The 15,131-nt window shown below is 38.9% G+C and overlaps 1 protein-coding gene and 1 pseudogene across 1 annotated transcript; both read right to left on the bottom strand.

Moving 5' to 3' along the window:
• Positions 1-386: 386 nt before the first annotated feature.
• On the bottom strand, positions 387-935 carry LOC148695055 (uncharacterized). Its single transcript, XM_088698296.1, has one exon. The coding sequence runs from the start codon at positions 933-935 to the stop codon at positions 387-389; it is 549 nt and encodes a 182-aa protein (XP_088554422.1).
• A 494-nt stretch (positions 936-1,429) lies between these two features.
• Positions 1,430-2,545, bottom strand: LOC148695054 (uncharacterized; annotated as a pseudogene).
• Between the last annotated feature and the right edge of the window lie 12,586 nt (positions 2,546-15,131).

Below are 15,131 nucleotides of genomic sequence, written 5' to 3'. Positions count from 1 at the left end.
GTTTTGAGTCATAAGAGTCTAGTTTAGTGATTTAGAGTTTAAATTGAGTAGATTAGCATCCCTTATAATCCTCGACCTAGAACGATCCCTACTTACACATACTACAATTATAAGGTTTAATTTGTTTGTTAGTTTATATCATATCATCCATAAAGGCTGCTGGAGCGTTAGTTAATCTGAATGGCATCACAAGAAACTCATAATGACCATATTGAGTTCGGAAGGCTATTTTTGGAACATCCTTACTTCTGATCTTGAACTTGTAGTAACCGGACCTTAGATCGATTTTTGAGAAAACACAAGCACCACAAAGCTGATCGAAAAGATCATCGATACGAGGCAACGAATAACGATTTTTAATCGTCACCCGATTCAGCTATCTGTAATCAATACATAGCGTCAATGTTTCGTCTTTCTTCATCACAAGCAAGACTGGAGCTCCCCAATGAGAGGTGCTCGGTTGAATAAACCCTTTTTTCAACATGTTCTTGCAAATGGGTTTTCAATTCCCTTAACTCCGTAAGAGCCATACGATAAGAAGTTAGAGAAATAGGATCGGTACTTGGGATTAGGTCGATGATGAACTCCACTTCATGATCCAGTGGTAAGTTAGGTAAATTGTCAGGAAAAAAGTCTAGAAAGTGTCTGACTACTCGAACGTCTTCCGCAGGAGCATAAGTCTTTTCAGTCGCCACTACATGAGCTAAGTAGCCTTGACAACTCTTCCTCAACAACCGCCTTGCCCTTATGGCAGAGATAACTCCATGTTTTAGATTGCTACGTTCACCAACAGATGTGACAATAGGCATGCCCGGTTGGTGAAAAGTAACAATCTTTTGATAATAATCCAACTGGGCACGATTATAACGTAACCAATCCATGCCCAAGATAACGTCAAAGTCAACGATATACAAAGGAACAAGATTGGCTGGCATTACGACATCTTCGATAAAAACAAGACATCCTCGATACTCCTAACCAACATAGCAAACTTCACGCCTAGGCATCGAGAACTTTAACTCATAACCGATGAGAGTGGGGTGAGGTTGAGTCTTTTGAGCAAACGTATGGGAAATAACTGAATGTGTAGCACATGAGTCAATAAATATTCTAGCAAAATGACCAAGAACATTCAACGTACCTATAATCAAGTCGGGGTTACTCTGTGCATCCTGCAAGGTGATATGATTGACACGACCATGTGCCTGCTATCGGCCTCCTCGACCCCTGTTTCCCTGGTTGTTGCGTCCTTAGTTACCTTGACCTTGATTTGTTGGATTAGGCTGCCTGGTCGATGCGTCGCTGCTAGAAGCTACCTTAAGATTCTGGGACTGTCCCCCGGTATACCACTGTGATTCACCACCCTGATACGGCGTATAACCCCCTTGTACTGTGGATAACGGCCTTGGTAATAAGGATTAGGTGGGTACTAATATGCTCCTCCTGGATACTGAGTTATGTCACCCTGATAATGAAAAACACCCTCATAACTTGTCGGCGTGTAGGCACTAGGTCTTTGAATCTGTTGGAAAGGGACTGCAGGTGGTAGAGTAGGAGGCTGATTTTGTTGACTCTGGGGACACTGATTAGCTATGTGCCTCATCTGACCGCAAGTATAGCACCCATTACTTCCCCTTTTACAATAATCGAAATGACGGTTATTGCATCTGCGACAGTGCGAAGCACCAAAATTGCTAAGATTCCTCTGATTTTGGAAGCGGGAACTATCTGTGGCCTTACCGCCTATTCGTAGCGTATTGGAATTCGAACCACCGCTCGATAATCCAAAACTATTACCACTTCTCTTTAAATTCTGAGTCTTTCAAGGGCCAAAAGACAACTGCCCCCTGTTATTATTCATCTGAGTATTATTATCCTCTTCGTCATTTTCATGATTGGGAGTGTTCTTGTAATCTTCAACCCGAAGTAGAACCTTAAAAAATTCTTGGTAGGTAGAGTAGGGAGTAGAGGTTGCCAAAGAACGCAATTGCTTGTGAGTCCCCTTTTTGAAATAACAGAGCATCTCTATGAGATTCTTAGCAATCTTGGGACAATAGCGCGATAAGTCAGGGAACTTTCGGTGGTACTCTATAACTGACCTCTTCCCTTGCTATAGGTCTGCGAGTTCCTCTTTCTTTCGATCCTTGTACCCCGAAAGTGTGTACCTAGCCTCAAATAGGCGTCTGAAGACATCTCAATCCATGGCCTCTTGAGCTGACAACGGGCGTGATTCCTGAGCCCACCATGATCTTGCTCCCAAACGAAAGAACCAAGTCACTGTCTCGACCCATCTCTTCGTTGGGAGATTCCCCTGTTTTTGCATAATTTGGAAAGTCTTCTCAACATGATCATCCCAGATCTCTGATTTCTCAGGTCCCTCTTTACCAAAGAAATTATTTATTTAAAGGTAAGATACTGTTTCCAAGGTGGTCTTCTGGGTAAGACGAAAGGTGGACTAAATGGTACTAGCAATAGCTTCACCAAGTTGTCCAAAATCGGGAAAATTAGTCTCAGAAGGGACACGTGGCTCTCTACAAGGTGGCATGATTCTAACATATGAGATTAAAAATTATTAGGAACTATATCACAAACGAGGAATGCAAAACTGCCTAAACCTATGCTCTGATACCAAATTGACACCTTGAACGGAGTCGAGGCATGCTGGCCGTCACTCGAAGGTGAAATAACCAAAGTGTGAATGACGTAAAAAAAAGTGAATAAATTAAAACTGAAGCTAGAACTTATTTAAACTAATAAAGTGAGTGCGAAGTAGTGGGTAGAACCCATAAACTACAACTGTTCAAAGTATAGATAACAAATAATGCAGTCGAAACTAGTTAAGTACTTAGTGCACAACCAGGAAAAGTCCTTTACATTTAAATAGGAATATGTCATAATAGCCGTTAATCCTCACACACCATAGGGTAAGTCAGCTATCTAGGACCTAAAGGGGTGAAAAACAGAAGGGTGAGTGGGCACAAAAATAAAGGTTTATAAAACATAGTTATTTTCCGAACATACTAACCCCTCGTTGTAAAACATGTATAGTTTCCAGAAAATCATACTATGTATAGGTATGAAATCAAATGTAAATCAATAGTAAACCAGTAGTATGCCACACCACAATATCTCAATAGTAATATAAATAAAATCAGGTGTTCAATTAATCTATACTAGAACACAAGTCGATTGGCCCTGGTGCTCATCAATCTATGCTAGCACCCGAGTGAGAGTCACCTAGTGCAACCTGTACGACAGGACTAGGTGAAATAATATACGCTATAATGCTATGATCACGTGAAGACTGACGATAATCACGGTCATCTATGAGTCGGAGTCGCCTAGTGGGACTTGTACGACAGGACTGACACCTACTTGGATCCAAGGCGAGCGTGCGGTGCGGGAGATGAACATACACATGAAAGACTGGCCCTGGCCAAGGGCGAGCATTAACACCGGGATGTAGCAATGATGAGCAGACTACATGAATATAAGCATGTAATAATTCTATTCAACATAATAACCTTACCTGAACTTACCTGTGCATCCTATATGATTATTTTAGCATTTAACAATAGTACAACAGTGATGAGCAAGTAAAATGTATATGAATAGGCCATGCCAATATATAAATCTCAACCACAACAACATTTTTAAAAAATTAATAAATCATGGCATAATATGCATAAATCAATTTAAAGGCATTTGTGGAAACTATAAAGTTGATATATATACGAAAACAAAATGCTCATTCACTGATATGTTGATGGATCGTAGCCTCCTAGCCTCACTTTTCCTAGAACGTCCTTGGGGTAAGTCTCCCATATATGCGAAACAACTAATAATAATTAATTAAATAACACATATAAAAACAAAAAGCTAGGAAAACTCCCCATATATTGCTCAAACGGAAGGTTTGAATATACAAAAATGTTATACTTGAAGTCAAGGGCCCGCACATATCAACCACTCGCTGGCCAGAGGCCGAACACGCCTTCACACGCCACCCAACCCACAACCACATACAGGCACGTGCCTGGCAAAGACTGACAGCAGACAGGGAATATTTCGTCAAAGTTGACGGAATATTCTGTTAAATAGTAACGGAACCTAACGCCGTTACTTGATGCCGTTAGAATATTCTGTCAACTTTGACGGAATATTCCTCGTATTCTCTGGTGATCCTCGTCATCCGTCGTCGTCTGGTTTTGTCGGATTATGGAACAAGTGGCCGGTTTCTGGAAAATTTTAAAAGTTGCATAACTTCTTTATTTCTTAACCATTTTTGGCCAACTTTATATGGGAATGAAGCTCTTGAGGAGAAGAACAAGATTATACCTTTCAAAAGCCTAAAAGTGGATGGAAAATGCCCTAAAGAAGCCTTGCAAGTCTCGGCCTAAAACTTGACTTCTTGAAACCGTGCTTCTCGACGTTGTCTTCATTCCAAACTTAGCCCAGGGACTGCAGGGAGTTGTGTAGAAGCTTCCACACATCCTAAAACCTTGTAACTCGGCTTGAAACTTTTCGGAGCAAAACCCACCGAGTCGGACCTTCCGAGTTGGCGAGTCAAAACTCAACCACTTCAAGATCGATTTGTACGGTTGGGTTCGTGAGGATGAGAGGATCACGATGGTGGTATTTTTATGTTCGATCTATGAGTGTTTGATGAAGGTCCTTGTAGTTGTAGAGAATAGGGAGGTATGGGTGAGAGAGAGAGATAGGAAGAAGATGAGAGAGAAAGACTGATAGCTTCTCTGATTGGTTGAGAAGATATTTAAAGTGATGGTGTATGATTGGGTGCTAAAAGTGAGGGGAGAGTTTGATTGGTGGGGAGGAAATTGAGGGAAAAATTATTGATTGGTTGGTGACTGAAATTGGGAATCGGGACAGATTTTTAAAGAAAAGAAGAGATAGGATTTTCAGATTACATGAAATTTGTACCCTTATCAAGAACAGTGTTTCTAACACTGATAATTTAGCACACACGTGTGTACATTTCTACCCTCTGTTAACGTACTTTAACGAAATGCAACTTTTTCGTTACAAGTTCTATTCGAGCATAACTCACGCCCACATACTCGTAACGCCGTTTGGTTTTGCCGGATTGTGGAAAAAGTGGCCGGTTTCTGGAAAATTTTAAAAGTTGCATAACTTCTTTATTTCTCAACTATTTTTGGCCAACTTTATATGGAAATGAAGCTCTTGAGGAGAAGAACAAGATTATACCTTTCAAAGGCCTAAAAGTGGATGGAAAATGGCCTAAAGAAGCCTTGCAAGTCTCGGCCTAAAACTCGACTTCTTGAAACCGTGCTTCTCGACGTTGTCTTCACTCCAAACTTAGCTTAGGGACTGCAGGGAGTTGTGTAGAAGCTTCCCCACGTCCTAAAACCTTGTAACTCAGCTTGAAACTTTTCGGAACAAAACCCACCGAGTCGGACCTTCCGAGTTGGCGAGTCAAAACTCAACCACTTCAAGATCGATTTGTACGGTTGGGTTCGTGAGGATGAGAGGATCACGATGTTGGTATTTTTATGTTCGATCTATGAGTGTTTGATGAAGGTCCTTGTAGTTGTAGAGAATAGGGAGGTACGGGTGAGAGAGAGAGAGATAGGAAGAAGATGAGAGAGAAAGACTGATAGCTTCTCTGATTGGTTGAGAAGATATTTAAAGTGATGGTGTATGATTGGGTGCTAAAAGTGAGGGGAGAGTTTGATTGGTGGGGAGGAAATTGAGGGAAAAATTATTGATTGGTTGGTAACTAAAATGGGGAATCGGGATAGATTTTTAAAGAAAAGAAAAGATAGGGTTTTCAGATTACATGAAATTTGTACCCTTATCAAGAACAGTGTTTCTAACACTGATAATTTAGCACACACGTGTGTACATTTCTACCCTCTGTTAACGTACTTTAACGAAATGCAACTTTTTCGTTACAAGTTCTATTCGAGCATAACTCACGCCCACATACTCGTAACGCCGTTTGGTTTTGCCGGATTGTGGAAAAAGTGGCCGGTTTCTGGAAAATTTTAAAAGTTGCATAACTTCTTTATTTCTCAACCATTTTTGGCCAACTTTATATGGAAATGAAGCTCTTGAGGAGAAGAACAAGATTATACCTTTCAAAAGCCTAAAAGTGGATGGAAAATGGCCTAAAGAAGCCTTGCAAGTCTCGGCCTAAAACTCAACTTCTTGAAACCGTGCTTCTCGACGTTGTCTTCACTCCAAACTTAGCCTAGGGACTGCAAGGAGTTGTGTAGAAGCTTCCCCACGTCCTAAAACCTTGTAACTCGACTTGAAACTTTTCGGAGCAAAACCCACCGAGTCGGACCTTCCGAATTGGCGAGTCAAAACTCAACCACTTCAAGATCGATTTGTACGGTTGGGTTTGTGAGGATGAGAGGATCACGATGGTGGTATTTTTATGTTCGATCTATGAGTGTTTGATGAAGGTCCTTGTAGTTGTAGAGAATAGGGAGGTATGGGTGAGAGAGAGAGATAGGAAGAAGATGAGAGAGAAAGACTGATAGCTTCTCTGATTGGTTGAGAAGATATTTAAAGTGATGGTGTATGATTGGGTGTTAAAAGTGAGGGGAGAGTTTCATTGGTGGGGAGGAAATTGAGGGAAAAATTATTGATTGGTTGGTGACTGAAATGGGGAATCGGGACAGATTTTTAAAGAAAAGAAGAGATAGGATTTTCAGATTACATGAAATTTGTACCCTTATCAAGAACAATGTTTCTAACACTGATAATTTAGCACACACGTGTGTACATTTCTACCCTCTGTTAACGTACTTTAACGAAATGCAACTTTTTCGTTACAAGTTCTATTTGAGCCTAACTCGCGCCCACATACTCGTAATGTCGAGTACAATTTAATTACGATAATGAGAAAAATAAATTAAATCTGCATAATCACTTCCACGTCACTTTTCCGACAAGGGCATAACTACCAATTTACACACTCAGGGAGAAATTACATAGGAAATTAGGGGCGGGTCATCACATAATTAACTTTCCTACGAGTCATACCTAGAAATAAAAATTAAATTGAATCGGTCACATGCATAAAAGTTCTTAAAACAAATATCCATTTAAAATAAAGTATTTAAAGACGGTAATTAAAAACTTAATATCCAAAAACAAATCACCAACAAATAATCCAAACATAAAGGAAAATTGTTCAAACTTAAACAAAAAACAAGGGAGGGTTCGGCCACTATGTGGAATTTGGCCCCCAAGGGTCTAAATGCAACTAAAACTAGTTTATGTCTAACATTCTAATCTTCCATAGGGGTAATAACCTCCTGAAAGTCAGAAGCTTGGTACTTTTTGGTTTATCCACTTGCATAAAATTTGATTCAAACTTCTTACGACGAGAATGATATTCAGCTACAGCCTTCTGGGGAGCACGGCAAACACAGGACCAATGGTCCTTTGAACCACAGTGGTAGCATATGTTCGCATCCATGGTTTCAGGTGCTTTGCCCTTATTCTTGAAGTTTAGGCCCTTGGGAATGAGGTTAGGGAGCTTCTGGGCTCGGTTTCTTCATTTAGATGGGCCTTGGCTCTGTTGACCTTGACAGGGTGGCTTTTGGCCGTGCCTACCATGCCTATGTTGGTGTTTTGGACATTGGTTTGTGTGGTAGTATGCTTCAAGCACATCAATCACCCCAGGAGATCATTTTCGGTCAAGTTCTCATTGCAGAACTTGAGAAATGATCAAATTTGACAAACTTTAGAAATATATTCATTCACCGACTTAAACTCTTGGAAGCACAGATGCTGCTAGTTATGTCTTGCTTCAAGCAAGAAGATGTCATTTTGGTGATCAAAGCGATCAGCCAAAGTGACCCAAAATGCTCGTGGATCTTCCTTAGCAAGGTACTCGGTTTGCAATGCGTCATGAATGTGTCGTCGGATGAAGATCATGGCAGTGGCTTTCTCAGCTTCGCCAACCGGGTCATTCGTCTCATCTTCAATGGCAGGATGCAAATTCTTTACGGTGAGGTAGAGCTTCACATCTTAGACCCACCTGAGGTAGTTTCTTCCAGAGACATCTAAAGCAATGAAGTCGAGTTTGTTCAAATTCGACATGTTCATATGAAAAAATAAATGGACAAGATGTGGTTAGTGTAATGGAGAAAAAATCAATCCATTCACATAGGAGTAAAACATACAGGTTCTAATAGACATGTATTAGTTTAAATTTACAAGAAAAAAACTTTGGGTTTTCATGGGTGATGTTTTTAAGAAAAAATTCAGGTTTTCAAACAAGGCATGTTGCTAGAAATTTCAGGCTTTGAAAGAATTATGAACTTCAGGTTCATATGTTCTTGCAGACAAACACAAATATATATACCTAAAATATGCAACAAGAAAAAATTATAATTTAATTAATAATTTAGACTTCGGACCATAAATTAAAGTCTGGGTGAAAATTTATAAAATCCAAAGTGCCTAAAAAAATATAGGCAATTATTTTTAAGGTCTAAAAATTTGGACCAAAGTCCATGGGTGGGCTAAGTGAACTGGTGTCATGAGGTCCAGGCCCAAAACTGGGCTGAGGAGGCACGGGCTTAGCATGCAAGCAGGCCTAGCATCATAAGAATTGGATGCAGGTGCAAGCCCAAAAACAGAGGCCCAAATGGGCTCTGATCTGTTGCTTCGCAGACACGGATGCATCAGCGCATAGGCTGGGATCCGGTACAACGTAGTGCATTGAAATCGTAATAGCCTCGCGGGCTGTGTTCTTCTGTGGTGCAAGACACGGAAACACCATGGCCAAGAGGGCCGGTGTTGGGCCGAGAGGAGCTCCAAAGCCCAAAAAGGGCTGGTGCTTACCGAGAATAGGCCTAGCTTAAGTGGGCTTGGGTTTCAAACCAGACATCCCAGCGCAAGCTAGGTGAACTTGCCAGAGAAGAAAACCGGCGCCACCGCTGCAGACGGTCCTTTCATGGCACAAAAATCATGGCAAAGAAAACTATGGGTTTGACAGCGACCCATAAAGGTGAACGGAGAGTAAAACATCTCAAAGTTTTAGAAACCCTAGAAAAATTAAATCGAAATTTTTGAAAAAAAAAAAACCAATGAGATTCGAACAAATCTCAGTCAAAACTTGTTCCCATTTGCGATGGTGGAGACGCCATTGAAGGCGTTAGGTTTTCTGGGTTTCAAACCTGGAGCCCGTGACTCTGGCTTTTGGTCTCTCAACTCGAGGAGAGTTCGACGATGGCACGGCTTCAGGCCACTAACATTGGGGTTCAAAAAAAAACCTAGAATTTATTATGTTTTTTTTTTTAATTTTTTTAAAATTTTCAGATTATAAATTAATTCAATTTCATGCATACGCAACATATAATTTAATGTATGAACAAATATTTGATACAATTCATGGCAATATCAATTCACATAATTCAACAATTATGGATATAATGCATACACAATATATGTAGAATCTAAAATTCGAAAAACGTAAAGTTGGGTCATGCATTATGGTGAATGTTCATGCTATCAAAATTACAAAAATATTGAGATAAAAATTGTTGTTTTAAAAGAACCTGATTGTGTGATGATATTGATGAACTGGTTTGATGTAGAAAACTTCCACGTAAGATTCCTAAGCTCAGCAGTAGGAGCGTGTTGTGGCTTATATTTAACTGACAAGGGAGAGAGGGCACGACAAAGAGAAAGAGTGGAGAGAGATGTATTTGTAGGGTTGTGTAGAGGATGTGTTATTCCCCCTCGCAGTGACTTTATTTATAGAAGGGAGGGAGGGAACACTCCTTCTCCTCCAAGGAATACAAGTCCTAATATGGAAGAATAACTAGAATCAAATCTAATTTAGGATTTACACTATCAAACGTAAATACAAAGTTTATAACAAACTTGACTTTTTTCATGGTTTACTGTTTAAGGGGATGTTACATTCTCACTTAAATTTTTCCTTCTATCTTTTCCCTTTTCTTTTGTATTCTGCAATAGTGCGTGATGATTGAAACCATCAATTTTAAAAATTCAACTAAATTAGAAATTATTTAACCGTTTGATAATATTGTCAAAATTTCATTGTCTAACTGAATAATACAGTTTTTTTTTTTTTTTTGAATAATTATTAGACAGCTAAACGATTTTGTAGTTAATACTATAGATCTTGAAAATAAACAGTTTAAATCATCGTACGAAAATTTAAAAAAAAAAGAAAAAAAAAAGGAGAAGATTCGTATGACAAAGTTGTTAACATTCCTCTTGTAAAAAGGCCTTGGACATGGTAGATTGGCCGAAAGTAGGGAGTAAATGACCGAAGGCATGGAGCAGAAAATTCTAAAACTAGTTTCCCCTTGGCAAAAAAGTGTAAAGAAATAAAGAGATCATCATAAGTAGCTCTGCAGCCTGCACCCAATTTGGGGCACATTAGGGTTTTTGCGCAATGATTGTTCTCAATGGAGGGAGAGAGCCTACTCAGCTTAGGCCTGTCAATTTTTTGAACCATCTAACATGAAAATAATAAGTAATGAGTTATTTTTGTACGGTAACGAGTCGGGTTTTTATCGGATTATCTGTTAAGAACTTGATACAATATTATTTGTCAGATCTTGATATTAGGCAGGACAATTTCTTGCATGACTTGTTAATTTAACAAGAAACGACATGACTCGTTAAAGAATTAGGTCGTTATCGAGTCACCCGTTAAGAACCTATTAACATAACGAGTTTAACATGACATAACTTATTAAGATAATAAATCTAATACGAAAATGATAACTCATATATTTCATGCATTTATGCCATCCATTTCTAGCCTCTTTGTGATGTTTTTGAGTTAAATTGGATGCATTTTACCTTATTTTGTGTTAGTGTGCAAACATGTACTTTAAGATCAATTTGAAGGCAAAAGAAGCGAAAACATGCTATTTTTGGGGTTGACCCTTATTCAAATGTGGAAACAAGTTTAGTGGCCTGTTTTGAAGCCAAAATAAAGAATCCAAGACAAATTTGGCTTGTTAGAAGACTAGGAGCAGAATGGGAAAGGAATTGGAATACCTAGCCTGATTTGGAGGAGCCAAATAAGGAAAAATGTTCAAAACTTTGGCTTAATGGTTGGGATCACCTTGCAATCAGCTATAACCCCATTTAGCCTATGAATACTAAGGCTTCAGATCACTTTTTCACAAGACCCCCTTGGGGGTCGCCCAGAGTTGTCTCTCTTCTCTTTCTTTGGCCTTTCTTCCAGAAACAAAACCCTATTTTCCTTCACCATCCGCTGCCACCGAAAAAACCACGCAGCCGCACTGTTCTTGGAGAAGTTCAACATCAGAATTGCTTCAAGGGGGTTTCTTCTATGAACATTAGTTACACTCATGTTGTTCTTGATATCTATATATTCTGTAATCATGTTGTGTAATTAAGTTCAAAGCTGGGGAATTCAATTTAGCCTTGCAAACCTACTCTATGTTATTAAGTTAAAGTATTCAAACTACCAATCTGTGTTCTTGTTTCATTCACTGGTTTTATAGTTTAATTTGTTTGATAATCTTAACGTTTGATCACCATCAGGGCTGCTCATGAATTATTTAATCAAGGTTATAGTACACATCATGCTTAATCTTGGTAGACATGTGAATGAATAAAGAAATTGCTATGCATACATCCTGCTATGTGATTTCTCTGGTTCTTTGAAGTTTTCTTGTTCTTAATGGATTCTTACTTGCTAATCTAAGTTGAACATCACAACTAGGTTGCATATTAGGAGTACTTGATCACAACCACACATCAAATGGATGATCATAAATAAGTAAAACGAACCCTAGTTGCAGATTGGAGAGTTGAATGCATTTTGACTTAATTTTCATGGAATTGACTTGTAATGGTGAAATCGGTATCCCTAGTTCCATTCCCATTATTTCTGAATCAACCTATCATTTATCTTTATATTTCTTGCATTTTGAAGTTATTTAAACTTTCAATTGAAAAATCTAAATTCAGTTTGCATTTTCATTGTTTAGTTAGGGTTCACATAAAGCTAGTAATTTGTAGAGGTCTAATCAGTCCCTATGGTTCAACACCCTTACTTGTGCCACTATACTATCCTTATTTTTGCACTTGAAAGAAACACAACAAAAAACAACACAAACACGACTCAGTCTTGCTAGGGCTAAGCGAGCTCATATTGTCCTTCTTCGTCTTCAACCTTTTCCTGATAATGCCGAGCTAGCCATGGCAAAAGTTGCTCTCCCTTTGTCTTTCCTTTGTGGGAGCTCATGCTCTTATTGTGCATGCATGCCTTTTCCGTATGGAGCCAAGTGAAAGGGTTTGAATAATATAAAAAACCGTATCAAAAATCAATTCCCTGTCAGCTAAAAGCAATAATTTTTATTTATTAACTATCCAACAACATATTAGACCTTTTATGCAAAGGAATTCTCATTTTTTTTCAAAAAAAAGGGGATTAAGTGTGAGACTCACTTCACAACGAACCTCAACGATCTGAACCGTCTATTTTGTAAATCTCAATTCATAGATCATCTTTGCGAAAATTCATTTCAATCCGAAACCATTTGCCTCTTTAATTATCAAGATAAAATTTCATTGTTTTTCATATAACGAAGTATTCATTAATTTCTTTGAACCTAATTAGATGTTTTAAACATTTCCGATTTGGCTAATATTCTTGTAAGGATGATCTATGAGGTGCAACTTGAGAAATAGACGGTTCGGATCGTTAAAGTTCCATATGGTGTGGACTCCACAACTAATCTCTATTTTTATTTAAAAAAAAAAAAAAAAAAAAAAAAAAAAATCCTTCCCTTAAAGGTTTCTAACAACATATATCATTTTCTCTATCACTTGTTTTTTATTTTTTAGTATGGATAGAGGCATAGTATATATGCTTTTGTAATTATTGACTATCCAACAACATATATCATTTTCTCTATCACTTGTTTATGGTATTTTTAGTATGGATCGGACCATAGTATATATGCAAAGGATCGTTTGATCATTAACAATTTGATTTTTGGCCACACATTTAGTCGTTAGTTCATTTGATCATGTTACGAGGTGATCTACTCTAGAATTTTTGCGCTTCCTTGAGCATCTCTAATATGTTTTATAAATGAGCACCTAAGCTAAAATTTGGGGAGAAGCTAGAAATTGTCAATTCCAAACATGTTTCATATCATGCTCCTAAGATCATGAACCAGTTTATATTTGACAGAGTAAACAAAAAGGATCACGGAGTGTAACACTGGACATAATTTGAGGGTAAAAGAGCAACTATTATTAGAGTTAAAAAAGCCAAAACTGAACATATAGTATATTTCTTGAATCATTGTTATAATCGAGTCGTCTTTGTAACCTAGTCACGAAAGAGAGAGAAGCGAAATCACTTCTGAATTCCTATAAATATACTGTGACGACCCATTCCAATTTATTGTATATACTTTATCCCCGTGTATGTAAGTGACGTTTATGCCTTCATTGGCTTGGTGACATAGATGTACGTATATAGTTTAAATTATTTTCTCACTGACGTGACTATCGACGTCACAAGCATGTTGACACAAGTTAGGGTCAAATTGGATTCGTAACGAAAATGTTACGAAGGAATAAGTGAAATTGGGTTGGTTTTATTTCCAGTGGACTCATTTTCTTGAGCCCTAAACATTGTAGCCCAATTAGGGCTTAAGATCCTTTTATCTAGGCCTAACCATGACCACATGCACACACCCACACACACGTACGTACCTTCATCCTCCCCCTTTTTCTCTCGATCTTTCCTTCGTCCATACAACCGAACCCTTTAACTTTCAAACACCATCACACACATAGATCGAACTTAAGGATAACGTTTTTATACTCCCCTTGACTTCACAAGTCTAGCCGTACCATTAGTTTGAAGGGAAGATGTGTTGAACTCAAGAAACCCGAGCTCCGACGAGGGATCCTGTTTCCTCCGACATGATTGCGAAGGATTCGCTTGGTTTTGAGACTTAAAAAGGTGTTCTTCTACCTTCCCTAGCAACTTGGAAGAAGTTTTGAGTGGATTGGACGTCGGAACACACGGGTTTAGGAAGTTCCAGTTTAGCTGGAAATTTTCAGAGATTTTCCGACCACTTTTCGTCGGTTTTAGGACTTCAAATAGGTAAGAATTTGTTCTACTCTCTAAGAGCTTCAAATCCATATAAAATTCATAGATTTTGGTTGAGATTTGAAGAAGATATTGAGGTTTGAAATTTTCCAGAAACCGACGACGCAATAGCGATTGGCGCCAGAATCCGGTGAACCACCGGAGAAGGAAAGAGGATATTCCATCAACTTTGACAGAATATACTGACGGTATCAGGTAACTTTAACGGAATATTCTAATATTTAATGGAATATTCCCTAACGTCGTTAGGGAATCCGTCAGTTTGCTAGGCACGTGCCTACACGTGTGGTCGTGCCTTGGCCAGCGCGTGGGGCATCGGAAAAATATGAGGATGCTCGTGGTGTTGCGTAGGCCACGATGGCATATTCAAATACCCCAATTGAGCAACGTATGAGAAGTTGTTACACGGTTTTGGTTTGTGCTTAAAATTAACGTTAAAATAGTTGTTTCACATATAGGTGAGACGTTTTCGGAGGACGAGCGCAGCTAGGCGAGACTCGGGGGTTACGACCCTGCTACATACCAGTGAGTGGGCTTTTGGTTTATATATATATATATATATATATATATGCGTTTCCTAGAAACTGTTTTTTAAATGGAATTTCATTTAAAATGCCATGTCATGTGTGCTTTACATTTTAGCATATGCATTAGTATAACTTTACATAATATTGCATGATGCTGCGGAGGCCCAGGTAAGTTCAGGTAAGTATATATTGACGGTATGGTTGCATGGTAGTTGATTATGACTTGATGCACGTAGAGCTCATTGTCCTGCACCCCGGTGTTAGTGCTCCGCCCATGGTCAGGGCCTAAACTTCATGTGATCGTTCACCTCCCGCACCACATGCTCACCTTGGATCCAAGGCAGGCGCCAACCTGTTGTACATGCCACATTAGGTGGTTCCCACTCGCAGGTTACTTGCGATACTTCGCACAGCCTTCACGTGATCGTAGCACTTAAGCGTATCTATTTACACCC

The sequence above is a fragment of the Pyrus communis genome, chromosome 8 (assembly GCF_041283825.1).
Source record: "Pyrus communis isolate YQ-2024b chromosome 8, ASM4128382v1, whole genome shotgun sequence".
Classification (NCBI taxonomy): Eukaryota; Viridiplantae; Streptophyta; class Magnoliopsida; order Rosales; family Rosaceae; genus Pyrus; species Pyrus communis.
This window is presented reverse-complemented; position numbering and strand designations above follow the sequence as displayed.